The sequence below is a fragment of the Chrysochloris asiatica genome, unplaced genomic scaffold (assembly GCF_000296735.1).
Source record: "Chrysochloris asiatica unplaced genomic scaffold, ChrAsi1.0 scaffold00074, whole genome shotgun sequence".
Classification (NCBI taxonomy): domain Eukaryota; kingdom Metazoa; phylum Chordata; class Mammalia; order Afrosoricida; family Chrysochloridae; genus Chrysochloris; species Chrysochloris asiatica.
Window position 1 is genome coordinate 4,626,010 of NW_006408592.1, and position 18,218 is coordinate 4,644,227.

At 37.6% G+C, this 18,218-nt stretch overlaps 1 protein-coding gene across 1 annotated transcript in view; it reads left to right on the forward strand.

Moving 5' to 3' along the window:
* Nucleotides 1–18,218, forward strand: part of DLG2 (discs, large homolog 2 (Drosophila)) — a 1,151,973-nt gene that overhangs the window by 287,739 nt on the left and 846,016 nt on the right. The window contains exon 4 of the mRNA XM_006864974.1: nucleotides 3,100–3,224. Coding sequence (XP_006865036.1) covers nucleotides 3,100–3,224 — 125 coding nt within the window. The remainder of the gene's footprint in view (nucleotides 1–3,099; nucleotides 3,225–18,218) is intronic.

Genomic DNA, 18,218 nt, shown 5'->3' on the forward strand with positions numbered 1-18,218 from the left:
GGAAGAAGTGCAGCCAGAATGCTTCTTAGAGGCCAAGATGGTCAAACTTCATCTCTCATACTTTGGACATATTGTCAGGAGGGAACAGTCGCTAGAGAAGGATATCATGCTTGGTAAGATGGAGGGTCAGAGAAAAAGAGGAAGACCCCCAACGAGATGGATTGGCCAGGTGGCAGCATGGACTCAAGTGTGGCAACAGTAGTGAGGTTGGCCCAGGATTGTGTAGTGTTTCATTCTGCTGTGCATACGGTCACTATGGGTCGGTATTGACTAAATGGCACCTGACAACAACAAAGTGTGTCGGGGACTCCTGGTGTGGCGCTGTGAGACTGCAAAGTCAGTTTGAACCACAGGTCAGTGGTTCAAGCTCACCAGCCGCTCCTTGGAAACCCTATAGCGGGTCACTGTGGGTAGGAGCCAACTCGATGGCACTTAACAACAACAACAAGAGTGGTGGAGCCCTGGTAGCATAGTGGATTGTGAGTTAGGCTGCTAACCTTAAGGTAAGCAATTTGAATCTACCAGTAACGTCGCTGGAGAAAGATTAACAGCCTTGAAAACCCTATACAGGTTCACTATGCGTTGGAACCAACTCAATGGCATGTCATCATCATCATCATTTTCAAGTGTGGTGCTGTAGGATCAGCTATATGGGTTGTTGGTTCAAACCCACCAGTTGGTCCTTGGAGTCCATATACAGGGACTCTGTGAGTCAGAACTAACCTGATGTTCTGATTTAACAAAAGCAAGCTTAAAATCAGTCACACAGGTGATACACAGCCAACACTGATAGTCCTCTGGTGTCAATAGGAACTTAAAACCTAAAATGACTTGACTTACACTCTGCTTTCGTCATCACCTCATGAGTTCAGGCTGATTTCATCCAATGCTCCTTGCTTTCTTTGTTCTAGCTTTTTTGTTACTTCCTTGTGCCTAGTATTTCTCATTTGAGGGATATTGTGTATCTTCTTCCCTTTGCTGGGAACATTCTATCCTCGCTTAGACTCCCACCCTGATTCCTTTTCAAGTATGTAACTGTTCCTCATACTTTAGGAAAACTCTACATTGGGTTCTCTTTTACCCACTCCTACTCTCTATATTCACCACCTATAATCTGACATAGGAGTCCCCATGTGGCACTATGGGATAAAGCACTGGACCGCAAGATCAGTTTGAGCCGCAAGGTCAGCAGTTCAAATTCACCAGATGCTCCTTGGAAACACTATACAAGGTCACTATGAGTCAGAACTGTCTCCACAGCACTGAACAACACAACAACAGTCTGACATATTCACTGCTTTAGATGTAGGATTCATTATAGTGCTAGGTACCAGATTAGTGTTTAAGATATATTAAATAAATTCATGATTATGTAACTGCTAAAAAATAAGATGAACTTTGGAATTTTTGAAAGAACAAATGGAATTAGAAAGGATGTTAGAACATAAGGGCATTAGATTTTATTGACATGGCTGAATTATTAATTTCAACCTTTCAGCATAAATGTACAGTTATAAAAACAACCCTGTGGAATTCAGAGTTGTATTCATTCAGTCAATAAAAATTGCTAAACACTACCTTGACATTTATAGTGTATAATTATCAAGTTATAGCTGATCTTATCTTGACATTGAACTTTTCTGACTAATTAATTTCTCTTGGTTAAATATTAAGTTATTAGTTCTCACCTTCTTTTATTGAACTAGATCAGTCACAAATTTAGTACATCATATTTGTTGTAAGGATATTTAGAGAAATTAAATGCCCAATGACAAGGGACTAGTTACATCAATGAAAACTTGGCAAAATTCACTTGGGCATTTTAAAGAATTATAAAGCATATGTAGTTATATCAAAGGGCTTAAAACATAATATGAATTTGGAAAAATTAGAATGTAACTATGGAAACAATATGGCCATGGTAAAAGGAAATACAAAAATAATAAACACTTGGTTTTATTAAGATAAATGGTTTGTCAATATTTGAGGGATTTAAAACCTTACATGGAGTCCTGGTATGGCACTGTGGGTTAAAACACCAGACAACAAAGTTCAAACTCCATTTGAACTAAAAGGTCCCCAGTTCAAGCTCACCAGCTGCTCCTTGGAAATCCTATACAGGGTCGTTATGGGTCAGAATCAACTCAACAGCACTTAACAACAACAATTATACCTTACATACAAATTTTTGAAGTATATATGTTATGTTGTTGTTATGTGCCGTGGAGTACATTCCAACTCATAGTGACCCTGTACAGGTTTCTGAGGCTGTAAATATTTACAGGAGCAGAAAGCCTCATCTTTCTCCCACAGAACAGCTGGTAGTTTCGAACTTCTGACCCCGAGGGTAGCAGTGCAATTCATAACCACTACGCTACCAGAGCTTCCAGTATATATGTATATTGTATATCAATTACTATAATCTGAATGAATAAGTGTAAAAGTTTTATTAGAGTACAAACTACTCCGATTTATTTGCTGTAGTCTTATAACATGCCTGGTTGTAGTTATTGCAAATTAAAGTCTGTTTTTTGTTAGAAAGTATCTCATATGTATTATGACTGTTGAAGAGGGACCTGCCTTTGAAATTCAAGTTCCTTGTTACATAAAAACACATTTATTTTATGGATGAGCAATATTAGAACAGTACCAAAAAAAGTAAAATGAAATCACTTAAACATTACCATTCTACCCAATCCAATATTGCAGGTAGCTTGTTTCCTTCCATTTCTTTTACATATGAATGTACTACTTTTATAATTTTTCACCCTCAGAGCTTTTTGCTTTATCATAATACACAGTTTTGTGTGTGTGATTTCCCTACCTCCACTTGATAATTATTACTTTAATTGCTGTTTAAAGAAAGCAATTTTTAAAAGCAAACATGTAAGGAGCTTGGATTCTTGCAACTTGGGGACAAATGAGTTGAATGTTCTTTCTGACCTTGTCTTTATGCTGACTGTTCACTTTAGGGGTTTGTATACACGACTGCTATCGCCTGATTTTCATTTGAGTTGTAAGATGATAACAAAAAGTTCCAGGGGAACTGGGTTTTAGGTGACAGCCATATCATTTAATGTCTGTTTATTGTCTCCACAGGGGAATTCTGGTCTGGGATTCAGTATTGCTGGAGGGACAGATAACCCCCACATTGGAGATGACCCTGGCATATTTATTACAAAGATTATACCAGGAGGAGCTGCAGCAGAGGATGGGAGACTCAGGTAAAGATCTGAGATATTAGAATTACTTGGAAAGTAATTTTCTGCTGTGTCAATGAGACATGTTTATACCTTTGGAGAAAGGTAATTGTATTAAAGTTCTGTACTTGAAAAGAGAATGCTGTCCAAGCAAGATTTCTGTAATGGCTTTGTAGATCTCTTCTTACTTACTGAATTTCTACTAGTAGGTAATATGTGCTTGTTGATGACTCCCACCTTCAGCATTGACCCAGGCACAATGGAAAGAGATGCAGTTAAGGTTTCTGTTTGCATGGAGCCTGCAGTCTAGTTGGAAAGAAGAATAATGTGAACGAATGAAAAAAATAATATAATATAGAAAATAATGTACTATATGCATATAGCCTTAGTAAATAATACAATGTTACTTTGTTAAAACAAAACAAAAGTTTAAAAAGCTGTATTCAGCAACAATTTATAAAGACTTTCTGTAAGAGTTTAGAGAAAGGGAAGTTGAAGTCTGAGAAGCTATTCCATAGGCAGATTCTACTCTGGGAGTTACTTGAATTTAAAAATTTCATGGACCCTCTAACATGCCATGCCCTATTATCACTTTAGTACTGTGACTAGATTATAGGTCCCCTCAGGCCAAGCAGTTGCATATATAGCAGTGGATTAATATATTCTTGTGAATGACTGAATGTTTCTGAATGAATAAATTAATAAAAATGGAGAAGAGAAACTAGGGAAAATTAATAACAGGGTAGGAGGGAGCTAGCATAACAGCCTGTACATAAGAATGACCTCAGCTTGCGTAGAACAGCATTGAAGAATGTGGGCTAAATGGCAGATGTGTAAACTGCAAAGTCTTTCCTCAGTCTATTATTTCATTAATCAAAAATAAGTTAGTTTACTGTCTTCATATAAAACACCTAAGGACACTCATGGCTATGTGGTTCTAATACAGTAATAACTTTTAACAGCTGCATGTTTATAGCTTGTATAGGAGAATCACATTTTTTTTTTTTCCAGTTACATCTGCTTCTCTTATCAACAAGAAGAGAAACAATGAGTGACACTTTTATAGGAGGCACATATTTTCTTAAAAACAGAATTTCCAAGCTCACTTGACTGAATCTGAAGGATTCATACCATTAAGTAAAACAGAGACTGTGTAGCTTTTTGAGTCATAATGGGAAATGGTATTTGCTAACATTGTCCTTTGGAAAAGCTTCATTATAAGAGCTTAGAGATAGAATTATTATGGGGAAATTAAAAAGTTAATGGGATGACTGTGATCTAGATATGGGGAACTTCCACTCCCTAGACTAATTCTGGTTATAAACTTAAAGTAGAATGACAGATGCCACACTTTAAAGGAAAAGTAGCATCTGTTAGAACACCATCATTCTTTGCATAAAGTAATGTTGGTAACCTCACATCTTTGGAGGAATAGGGAAGTTTACCATGTTGATAGCTATATATTCAATTATTGTAAAAAGAATAATCATAATGATTACTAACAATTATTCAGCACTTATCATATATGAATTTTGTGCATAGATAGATGAATGGGTAGATAGATAGATAATATAGATAGAGATATAAAATTGACAGACACAAGCTATATAAAGTGGCCCTCTTCTAACCATGGGTTCCAGATTTGTGGATTTCACCAACCACAGATGGAAGTTATCTGGGGAAAAAGTAATTAAGTGGTCAAAGGAATTTCTCAAAGGCTAAGGACACAAAATGCGATTTACATAGCATAGTGGTGCTATAGGATATATGCTAGACTGTTAACTGCAAGATTAGCAATTCAAACCCATCAGCTCTTGAAAACAGGGTAACTATGAGTCAGAAGGGACTCACCAACACAGAACAACAACATAAATAATCTAAAGATGATTTAAAGTATTTGAAATGATATGTGTAGGCTCTGTGTAAATACTGCACCAGTTTATCTAAGGGCATTGAGCATCTGTAAGTTTGGGGAGTGATGGAAGGGATCACTGTTTGGTTCTGGATCCAATCCCTGTAAATACTGAGGAACAAGTGTTTCCTCTCTTTTCTCTCTATGTCTTAGTAATTTTTCCTCTACTTTTGCATCTGTTTAGTTCTTATGACAGCCTTATAAAGTAGGTACTATTATTCTGGCTGTAATAATGAGACTCAAGAAATTAAGTCTTAAGGAGTTTAAGAATATCACTCAACTAACTACAAATACATTTTAAAAACCAGAGTTCTGAATGTCACTTGAGTACTTTATAAAACATTGTAAAAGAAACCATTCTCTATCATCTGGTCTCAGCCTAAAAAATCCCAAGGGCAGTGTATCTTGGCATTAAGAAACATCGCTGAACATTGTAATATTTTCTGGTTTTGTATTAAGCCACAATTGCCTTTATTCTGTTTTCTACTCATTAATTCTTTTTCTGAATTTTCAGGACCATGAACTATGACTACTTTTGTGAATAATGCCTCCTAAGGTTGTCAAATGAAAAGCTTTCAGTACTCCATACAGTGTCCTGAACTGGAGTGACAACTTAAACCTATTACTAAATATGCATTACAATACTGAATGTAGTTACATTCATTTGCGTACATGAAGAAAGCTATTCTATCTTCACTTTGCTTTTAAAGGATATTTGCTAATAAGCTGAGATTATATCCCCCACTTCTCCATTTTGTTGCTTTCTGCCATGTACTTCAATATCTGGGTACTTTTAAGAGTTGAAGAATAGTAATTGCTTCAGAATCATATGTAGTCTAAGGCCTATATTTCACAAATGAGAAAGCTAAGGCTCAGAAGAGTGACTTATCCTACGGCATAAGTCATTTGGGTCTCCAATTAGAATTCAAGTGCACCGACTAATTCATGTGCAACATTCTAAGGTAATATTAAGAGCCAATATGGTGTCCTGGTGTGGCACAGAAGGATAAGCACTGGACCAAAAGGTGAGTTTGAACCTAAAGGTCAATGGTTCCAACTTATCAGCTGCTCCTCGAAAACCCTATACAGGGCCTCTGTGAGTTGGAGCCAACTCAACGGCACTAACAACAACAATTAAGAGCCAGTGGCACCCACACAAGAAGTCTTTTCTCACTATGGTTGTTAGCAGCTGTATCACCAAGCTCTGAGGAGCATCTTCTATCTCACTCTTTGTCTGTAAGGACATGGAAGCTATATATCATAGTGAAGTCTACAAAACTCCTAAAGTTTACCCTACTGTATACATAATTGACTTTGGAAAGTTCTTCAAGGTCTCTTAGTTCCAGTTTTCTCATTTGTAAAGTGGTGACAATACCTAGTTTACTAACTATGATTTTTTTTAACTATTCAGTGAGATAACTTAAGTACCTAGCCATGCAAGGCACATAGTAGGTGTTTTATACTTCTTAGCAATGTCTCCCCCTTTCTCCTCTCTTCTGCTCTCTACCTCTCATTAGGTTTTCATCTCCTTTGCCTCTGTTTATTTCTCTTTAGTAATCAATATTATTATGATGTTCCATTCCTTTTCCTCTCTTTCCTCTCCCCTTTTCTTCAATCTCCTCGGACACTCTATGCCCTCCCTAAGCTTCCTGTTTCTGTTCACATTCTGTTTCTTTTGGTCATGACATGGTCATTTTAAAGCACATTTAAAAATGATTGGCATACTGAAGTAAGTTCTATGTTCCTATTCTCAATTTTGTACTGTTGGTGTGGGGCTGTGAAATCAGCACTGAGCTGTGAACCACAAAATTGGCAGTTCAAACCCACCAGCTGCTCCTTGGAAACCTTATAAAAGGTTGCTATGAGTTGGAACCAACTCGATGGTGCTTGACAGCAACAACATTCTCAGTTTTATAATCCAGTTAATGGAATCTGTTATTTTTGTCTCACTTAAAAAATAAGCTATACCCCTCTTCAGCCTATAACTGATTGGAATACCTAAAAGAGGTTTTAGAACTTGCCCAGTGAAATATACTGCTTGCAGAGTCTTTGTTAAAAAAAGCTATAGGAGGACATATGGGTGCAAACATGCGTACATAGAGTTGATTGTGACCAGTCCTAGGTATATATATTTGTACATGGTGCAAATAGAGCACACAGGAATCATAGTCATGAAAACATCTTAGCTATAACCAAACACTTCCCAGGAATGAGATCGTGGGCTTGAGAGTTAGGGACCACAGTCTTGGGGAACGTCTAGGTCAATTGGTATAACACAGTCCATAAAAATAATGTTCTACATCCTACATTGGTGAGTAGCTACTGGGGTCTTTAAAGCTTATGAATGGCCATCTAACTTACAACTATTGGACATTTTGAGCTCTGGTAGCATAGTGGTTATGAATCAGAGCTGCAAACCACAAGTTCAGCAGTTCGAAACTACCAGTGTTCTGCGAGAGAAAGATGAGGCGTTCTACCTCCGTAAAGATATACAGCCTCAGAGAGCCCTGTACAGAGTCGCTATGAGTCAGAACCGACTCCACGGCACACAGCCACCACCATTGGTCATTTCATTTTCATCTGGAACATAGGAGAATGAAGGAAACCCAAGACTCAAGGAAACAATTATTCCAAAGGACTAATGGATCACTAACCTGAGACCAGAAGAACTAGATAGTGCCTGGTTACCACCACCTACCACTCTAAGAGGGACCACAATAGAAAGTACTGGATAAAGTTGAATAAAAAGGTAGAGCAAAGTGCAAATTCATAATAAAAAGCTGACTGAGTCCTGGTGCGGTGCTGCGGATTAATGCACTGAACAGCAAGGTGGGTTTGAATCACAAGGTTGGTGGTTCAAGTTCACCAGCCGATCCTCAGTAAGCCTATTCGGGGTCACTGTGTGTCAGAACCAACTCCATGGCACTTAATAATACAACCACAACTGGTTTGATAGCGATTGGTGGCATCCCAGAGACTATGGTCCTTAGATACCTTCTCATTTAGAACTGAAGCCACTCCTAGAAATCTCCTTTCAGTCACATAAAAGACCAGTCCATAGCATGAACAGTAGCACCTAGGAGGAACATGTTCCTCAGAACAATCAACTAAATGAGACCAAAAGGCAAAGTTAAGACAACAGGAAAGCTGGGTGAACAGAAACAGGGAACCAAAGGTGGTAATGACGAGAATTCTGACACATTGTGGGCATTGCAACCAATATCACAGAACAATTTGCATGCGAATTGCTTAATGGAAAACTAATGCACTCTGTAAACTTTATCCTAAATAACTAAAAAGGAAAATATATATAAATATATCAAACCTTAAATTACTTTTTTAGGTTTTTTTTTTTAATTTGAGCAAATTCTTTCACCTTTCTTGTGGGTTAAAGACTCTCAAAGTTTGTTTTTTTGTATCTTTCCTATTATAAATTATGATCTTGAGAGTTGTATAATACTAAAATTTACAGAGAATGTGAGACTGAGAAAAGTCAGAAATTTGGTCAGCCTCTAGGACTCTAAATTGTTGTTGTTATTAAGTTCTATCAAATTGGTTATGACTCATAGTGACCCTGTATAGAGTTTCCAAAGAGCAGCTTGTGGGTTTGAACCACTTATCTTATACTTAGCAGTTCAGTGCTTATCCTACAGTGCCATACCAGGACTGTAAATTAGTGTATATATAATAATCAGATCTAAAATAATAATAGAAAACACCAAAATAGTTCTTAAAGTCCTGGTGTGGTGCTGTAGGCTAAGCGCTGGACCACAAAATCAAGCACCTCAAGGTTGAAATTCAAACTCACCAGCTACTTCTCAGAAACATTATGTATAATGTAAGCCCAAGCAGGCTGGCTCTGACAGCTACGCTTCTCAGTTTTGAGCTCTATTGCCTAAGAAATGACACACAAAAATACTATGGTATATAACATTCTAACTGCCTTCTGAAAATTACTCACCACAATCCCTAGGCTCTGTGACTATGATGTGATCTCACTCCCATGGTCCTGTATCATGCTGTATGTACAATTGACCCGAAGATAAGGGAGGCATCCAGTAGAGCCAATCTCATCACATGAGCCCTTAAAAGTGAGAGTTTTCTCTGGCAGATTACAGAAGTCAGAGAAATTCAAAGGGTGTGAAGGACTCAACATGCCATTTGCTGACTGAACATGGAGGAGACTATTCCAGAAAGAATGTGGGCCACTTTTAAGAGCAGAGAGCAGACCCCTGACTGACAGCCAGCAAAGAAAGAGGGACCTCAGTTCTACAATTGCAAGGAATGCCACAACTGTATGAGCTTGAAAGAAGACTCTCAGCTTCTTATTGAGAATGGAGTTAGGCCAACACATTTGATCTATCTAACCCTTGTAAGGACCTAAGCAGTGATTCCAGCTACTCCATGTCAGATTTCTCACCTACCAATACAATCAGATAAGAAATCTGTGCTATTTTACACAGCTGAGTTTGTGGTAAGATTCTAGGCAGCAATAAGAAACTATTCAAGGAGGTCTAGGTTCATTACGAAAAGCCGATCTAAATTTGCTAAATTCTAACCAATATGAAGTGATCATAACCAATATGAAGTGAGCATACAGGCTTAAGGCACAGATGAGGTGAGTGGTGACATTCTCCCTACATAGACCAGACTCCAAACTGAGCTCAGGCACCAGTGGTTGCTCCCGAAGACAAATACAGGAGAAAGAGAATATCTGGAGTCAGAGACCTGGTTTTCAAGTACAGATAGTCCCCAAGCTTATGACAAATTATGATGAATGACACCAAATCATGATGAACAGTCCTTTGTTTTTATTGTTTTTTGTGGGGGTGGGGTATCCATTTTATTGTTAGTTGTTGTTGATGTCAATCTTTTCTCCATTTATATGGATGTTGTTTATTGGTCCAGTGGTGAGGATTTTTGTTATGTTTATGCTGAGGTGCAACCCATACTGAAGACTGTGGTCTTTGATCTTCATCAGTAAGAATTTTAAGTCCTCTTTGCTTTCAACAAGCATAGTTGTGTTATCTGCATATCACAGGTTGTTAATCAGTCTTCTTCCAACCTTGATGCAACCTTTTTCTTCATATAATGAAGCATCTAGAATTATTTGCTCAGCACACAGATTGAATAAGTATGGTGAAAGAACTATATATAGCATGATCTTATTCAGCATTTCATACCATAAGTTGTTAATGTGCAGCTGGGTTATTGTTCAAGTTTCTCTAACTGTAACACCTGCACTGTTTATATGCCTAACAGTGCATACAGCAAAAGATGTCCTGATTCCAAACGTTCTAGTAAAAAAATGATAAGGACAGTTCCAGACATGCATATAATGATGAAGATCATGAAGACCTGTGGCAATGGGAAGAAAGTCGACAAAACAGCACGTGAGGAACAGCTGTCTAATTTGCACTTTTCAACAATCATTACGGATAAGAAGAGGAATTTGGAGTTAAGGGAGTGATTGGCATAAATTCAATAAATTTTAAAACAAGAAAAAACAAAGGACTAGGGAAGCTGTTGATGACTTTGACAGAAGACCAAATCCAGAAGAGGATTCAAATGAAAGCCTACAACCTTTACAAAAGCTTGAAGGAAAAACAGAAAGACTATCTTCAGTTCTTTAATGTCAGTAAGTGCTGGTTTCATTTATTCAAATGCAGATTTGGCTTTCATAACTTGCATATAACTAGAGAATCAAGAAGCACAAATGTTGGAGTTGCCAAAAACTTCAAGGATGAGCTGGATAAGATAATACAAAGTGAAGTTTGTCTCCCAGAGCAGATTTACACTGTGGATGAACAATTGTGTTATTTGAAGACTAGCTTTTAAATTGTTTCATTCCAAATGTGTGTGCCTACTGCTTTTATAGGAGCATCCTTTCAATGCCACCTGATAATGCCCCAGGACATCCTCCTAATGAAGATGATCTAAATCAAGATGTGAAAGTGGTATATCTAGCTTGCAATATGACAGCTGTCAGTCATCCTGTGGATCAAGGTGTAGTTACCACATTCTTGGCATACTGCCTACAAACTACATTTGCTCAGATAATAATTGCAACAGATGGACATATGGGAATGTTACAGAGTTTCTGAAAGAACTATAATATTTTTTAGTATATCCAGAGCATTGCATATTATTGGGAGGAAGTTACCAGCTGGGAGGAAAAAAACGCTGACTTATGTAAACATACCCCAAACATTTGATTGGGATAATATGATGGAAGAGATTGGGGGGGAAGTCGTCCATATGGCAAGAATGCTAAATTTGGAACTTGATATCACTTATGTGGAACAGTTCATAAATCAGGTAGAAGGGGAACTGACAAGTCAGAGCTTAATGGATTTTGAAGAGTTAAGCACTGAAGAAGAAAGAATGAGGATGATGAAGGAAAAACACTGTCAGAAAATTTCAGTGAAAGGACTAGCTGAAGTTTGTTTGTGTTTTCCTAATATAAATCAAGGGACTTAGTTATTTGAAAACATGAACGCAAATGCTGATCGCTTGGCTAAAGTTGATAGGAAATTTGGGAAGTAGTGAGACATTGCAATAAAATATACGAAGGTCAAAAAAGACCATACAGACAAATCTCACTAATTTTCTCACTAAAAACTCCATTCCCATTCCCAGGGATAATCCAGATGATCCAGAAACTTCCACAAGTAGAGTTATTACAACAACTGACAAAATACCAGTGTCATCTAACGCTTCATCATCAGAGCAAATGCTTTATCATTTGTGTAATTTTGGCATGTATTAAAATTTTTCTGTAAGTTCATATGTAATGTTTCCAACCACCAAAGACAAGTTAAGCATTGGATTTATAAAGAAATTGATAATAAAAGGCAATAATAATGACAACTAGACATATTTTTAATGAAGTATTTAATTTACATCAGAACTGACTTCTGACAGAATCCTTGGAATGGAAACTGCTTCTAAGTTTCTTTCTATATTTCTTTCTAACTACCTTTGGCCTGTTCTCTGTGCTTCAGTGATGTAGGAGCCCATATCACATGAAACTGTGGTAGGGATTAAGTGGAATAATGGTATGAAGGAGCCGTGTAAAATGTAAGGTCTTTTATATGTATCTGTTGTTGTTAAGTACCATCAAGTCAGTTCCAACTCCTAGCTACCCTGAATAGGGTTTTAGAGAAGCAACTGGTGAGTTTGAACTGATGACCTGGTGGTTAGCAGTTCAGTGTTTATCCTCCAGTGCCACACCATAGGCCTCCATAAGCCAGCCATTTAGTAAAGTGCTGATTTGATCCACAAGTCTATGATAGTCAGGAAGGGAAACGATGGTCAGTATAATTCTAAGATAAACCCAGTGACCCTCATCCTTGCCTAAATCACTCCCCTGAGTGTGGGAAGGCTCTGTGAATATGATGTGCTATCAGTCTCTTGGCTGTGGCTTTAAATGAAGAAGTGGATTTTTCAGGTGTGATTAAAGTCTCCAATCAATTTGACTTCACCAAAAAGATCTCCAGTGACCTAATTAGGTGAGCTCTTAAAAAGAAAAAAGAAAAGAAAAAAAATCCCTTGTTAGCCTGGAGAAAGTGTGACTGACATGTTGTGAGGAGACCAATGACGGGAGCCATATGGCAAGGACCTCCAGGAACTGACAGAGGTCCTCAGCCTTGCAAGATTCACATAGAACATCAGCCACACAGAGGAAAAGAACTGAATTTTGTTAATTATCATCTGAGCTTGGAAGAGAACCTCAAGTTCCAGACAGGAATGTAGCCCAGCCAACACCTTGATTACAATCTATGAGACCTAGAATAGAAGACTGAGCTGAAAGTGCTCAGAAACTGAGAAATAATAAATGTATATTGTTTTAAGCCACTAACTTTGTGCAGTTGTCATGAAGCAACATGAGACTTATACAGACTCTAAAGATTTATAGTCGCTGCCAGAACTATCATTCATCAGGCCTTCTGATTGTGTTCAGGACCTTCACATAGACAGAGGGCAAGTGGCAGAAAGCACAATCAGAAACAGTAAAGAAATCAGTTCCCCAGGCAGAGGCAGAGCAGAGGTGGTGACTGTCTTAGATCTGTTGGTCCATCCGATGGCTAGAGATGTAAATCTGAACTGAAGTGAGGGAGAGAACCAGAAGCTACGGGGAAAATAAGACACAAAGCATGAGAAGCAAATAATGGATTAGATTAATTTCCCTGGACAATGATACTTTGATAGAACCTTTACCAATATTACTTTGTGTGTGTTATGAATATGATATTTGTCCTTTGTAAAATATATATAAAATGCAGAAGAGTGGACAAAACCTAAACATTGACACTTACACCGAATCCATCATAATTAACACTTTTTAAAATTCCTTGCATTTTTGATTTGTTTAAATCATACGTATATAATGTTTGGTATTTGTTTCATTTCATTTAACCATATTTTATAACCCTTTCCTTAAGTCATTCAAAAGAAAGATATTTGTAAATTTTTAATTGCCTTGTAATATAGTTAACAATTCACATTGTGAAAAAGTTTGATTGTTTTAAGTCTTCTCAGCCATCTTTTGGAAAACATAATTGAATTGTATTTGTTATTATTTTCCTAGTATATATTTTAGTAGCAGAATTACTTGGCTAAATATTGTGAATAGTTCAGTCTTTTGATACATATTGCTAAGCTTTCTTTCTAGAAAGATTGCACTTCCACCAACAATAATGGGGCAAAAGGAGCTTATTTCATCATCTACTGCCAGCATTGCATGTGCTTGCATATATATCATTTTTGGCTATTTCCAAGGCAATCAATAGTATATTTCCTTGCTATACTTTGTATTTATTTGATTAACAGCAAAATTGAACTTTTGAAAAGAGCTATTAGTCAGTTATATTTTGCATTCTGGAAATAGTCATTAAACTTGCTGGCATTACCTATCTTTAAAAATACAAACACTTTAAAAGAAACATTGCTTTCTTTCAGACCAAAATAATTGCTTTGAAGAATTAATTTTATTTCTACACTTGTATCTGAACCATAAAAATGCCCTCTGTGTGACTTGAAGTTACAGAATAGCCTAGGACCAATATTGATATGCCATCTGGGGGAAAAACTATCACATGACAGCCTATGCTTGGCGATGCAGTAATGACATTTTACACAACAGTGCATTTATTAAACCCATCCATGGTACAAAAGCAGCATGTAGAAGCAGACAGAAAAGATGGCTGCTTGCCAAATTTATGACAACTGACACATTTTAACCTAGTCTTCAGCACAATCGTCTCTACTCCCAGACAGGAGGGAGCTGGGAGAGAGTTTCCTTTTCTTTAAACCCATGGCTTCATTTGTTACTTCTATGTCTGCTCTGCTTACAGGTAATGTTGACTTTATCCCTATAAAATGCCAAGATGATAGGTATATTTCAAACAAGTATAATATTAATTACACTGTGATTTGACCAAAGGTAAGAGGTTATATACCAGGATTTTTTCAAGAATTAATCCTTTTAATAAACTACAACATGGTTCTTTGAACTGTCATATGACAATTAATTGTTTTGCTTTTTTAACTAATTTAAATCCATTAACTCACTATCTAGTTGCCCTGAAGTCAACTCCTGTTTATGTTAGCCCCATGTATGTCAGAGCGCTTGATCCACATAACTCTTCTTCAAACCTCCTGTCATCAATTGTCCAGTCGTGCTCCTTACAAATCCTTGACCATAGTTGTTAGGTACCATCGAGTCGGTATCAACTCATAGCGACCTTATGCACAGAAGAACAAAACACTGCCCGATCCTGAGCCAACCTCACTATTGGTGCCATGCTTGAGCCCATCGATGCTGCCACTTGGCCAATCCATCTCGCTGGGGGACTTCCTCTTTTTCTCTGACCCTCCACCTTACCAAATAAGATATTCTTCTCCAGAGACTGGTCCCACCTGACAGTATGTCCAAAGTATGAGAGACGATGTTTGGCCATCTTGACCTCCAAGGAGCACTCTGGCTGCACTTCTTCCAACACAGATCTGTTGGTTCTTTTGGCAGCCCATGGCACTTTCAATATTCTCCTCCAATACCATAACTCAAAAGCATCAATTCTTCTACAGTCTTCCTTATTTACTGTCCAACTTTCACATGCATATGAGGTTATTGAAAATACCATGGCTTGGGTCAGGTGTACCTTAGTCCTCAAGCTGACATCTTTGCTCTTCAACACTTTAAAAGGTCTTATGCAGTAGATTTGCCTAATGCAATACATCATTTGATTTCTTGACTGCTGCTTTCATGAGTGTTGATAGTTGATCCAAGAAGAATGAAGTCCTTGACAACTTCAGTCTTTTCACCGTTGATAAGAATGTTGTTTATTGATCCAGTGGTGAGGATTTTTGTTTTCTTTACATTGAAATACAACCCATAACAGAGGCTGTGGTCTTTATCTTCATCAGTAAATATGTTAAGTCCTCTTCACTTTCAGCAAGCAAGGTTGTATCATCTGCATATCGCAGGTTGTTGATGAGTCTTCCTCCAATCCTGATGTCACATTTTTCTTCATAGAACCCAGCTTCTCAGATTATTTGCTTAGCATACAAGTTGAATAAGTATGGTAAAAAAAAAACAAAAAAATACAACCCTGTTGCACACCTTTCTTAATTTTAAACCATCCAGTGTTCCTGTGTTCTGTTCAAACAAGTGCCTCTTGGTCCATGTACAGATTCCTTATGAACACAATTAAGTGTTCCAGAATACTCATATGTTGCAATATTGTCCATAGCTTGTCATGATCCACCAATCAAAAGCTTTTGCATAGTCAATAAAGCACAGGTAAACATCTCTCTGATATTATCTGCTTTTAGCCAAGATCCATCGGACTTCAGCAATAGTATCCCTCGTTTCATGGCGTCTTCTGAATCTGACTTGAACCTCTGCAAGTTCTCTGTAAGTGTATGCTTGCAGTCATTTTTGTATCAACTTTAGTAAAACTTTACTCGCATGGGATATCAAAGAAATTGTCCGATGATTTTCACATTCTGCTGGGTCACCTCTCTTTGGTATGGGCACAAATATGGATCTCTTCCAGTCAGTCGGCCAGGTAGATGTCTTCCAAATTTCTTGGCAGAGATGAATGAGTGCCTCCTGTGCTGCCTCACTTTCTTGAAAGATTTCAGTTTTTATGCCATCAATTCCTGGTGCCTTGTTTTTTTGCCAATTCCTTCAATGCACCTTGTACTTCCTCCTTCAGTATCATTGGCTCAACCTCTTGAAATGGTTGAGGTCATTCAGGTCAACCTCTTGAAATGGTTGACCATTAACCATTTCCTTTTGGTACAGTGACTCTGTGTATTCCTTCCATCTTCTCTTAATGCTTTGTGTATCATTCAATAATTTGCCCAGAGAATCTTACAATAATGAAAGTCGAGGCTTGAATTTTTTCTTCAGTTTCCCCAGCTTGAGAAATGCTGAGCGTGTTCTTCCTTTTTGGTTTTCTGATTCCAGATCTTTGCACATTTTGTTGTAATATTTGTAATAAAGGATTGATAGGATTGAGACAATAAATAAGAGGGATTCAAAAAGTTCACGGAAAATGGAGTTACAAGATAATGGAGTTTTTGCAAAAACTTTTTGAAGCTCCTTTGTAGATGTGATGATCCCTATTCCTTAAGATGGACCCAATGGGGTGCCCAAAATTCTGATTCAATGTAGCCCCTGCTTGTGTGTTGTTGTTGTTGTTAAGTGCTATCAAGTTAGTTCTGACTTATAGCAACCCTGAATAGGGTTTCTGAGGAGTATCTGGTGAGTTTAATTGCCAACCTTGTGGTTCAAATGCACCTTGTGGTCCAGTGCTTATCCTACAGCACCACACCAGTACTCTGCTTTGTATATTGGGAATGTTTTATGACATTATTTGTAGGTCTGAATCCAAACTTCCAGCTTAAATTGAGATTTAACAGAACCCACTGTTCTAGCAAATGCAGGAGACCTGGGGAATCTTTGCCACTAACTAGCTGATAGCTGAAACCATGGGGAAATCACCAAACTTTTTAAACCTCAGCATCTTTTTCTCTAAATTAAGTATAAAGAGAACCTTTGAAAATTATTAGTTTAAATATATTATTATTTTCTATTTGTTGACAGTCTCAGAAAGTTTGTTGTTGTTGTTGTTAGGTACCAACTCATAGCGACCTTATATACAGCAGAACAAAACACTTGCCTGATCCTGAGCCAACCTCACTATTGTTGCCATGTTTGAGCCCATTGATGCTGCCACTTTGCCAATCCCTCTTGCTGGGGGTCTTCCTCTTTTTCTCTGACCCTCAACTTTACCAAACTAGATATCCTTCTCCAGAGACTGGTCCCTCCTGACAATATGTCCAAAATATGAATGACAAAGTTTGGCCATTTTGGCTTCCAAGGAGCACTCTGGCTGTTCTTATTCCAATACAGATTTGTTGATTTTATGGGCAGCCCATGGCACTTTCAATATTCTCCTCCAATACCATAACTCAAAAGCATCAATTCTTCTACGGTCTTCCTTATTCACTGTCCAGCTTTAGCATTCATATGAGGTTATTGAAAATACCATGGCTTGGGTCAGGCACACCTTAGTCTTCAAGCTGACATCTTTGCTCTTGAACACTTTAAAGAGATCTTGTGCAGCAGATTTGCCTAATGCAATACGTTATCTGATTTCTTGACTGCTGCTTCCGTGAGTGTTGATAGTTGATCCAAGAATGAAGTATTTGACAAATTCAATTTTTTCTCCATTGATAAGAATGTTTATTGGTCCAGTGATGAGGATTTTTGTTTTCTTTTTATTGAAATGCAATCCATACTGAAGGCTGTGGTCTTTGATCTTCATCAGTAAATATTTTAAGTCCTCTTCACTTTCAGCAAGCAAGGTTGTATCATCCGCATATTACAGGTTAATGAGTCTTCCTCCAATCCCGATGCCATGTTTTTCTTCATATAACGTAGCTTCTGAGATTATTTGCTTAGCATACAGGTTGAATAAGTATGGCGAAAGAATACAGTGCTGTTGCACACCTTTCTTCATTTTAAACCATTCAGTGTTCCCATGTTCTGTTTGAACAACTGCTTCTTGGTCCATGTACAGATTCCTCATGAG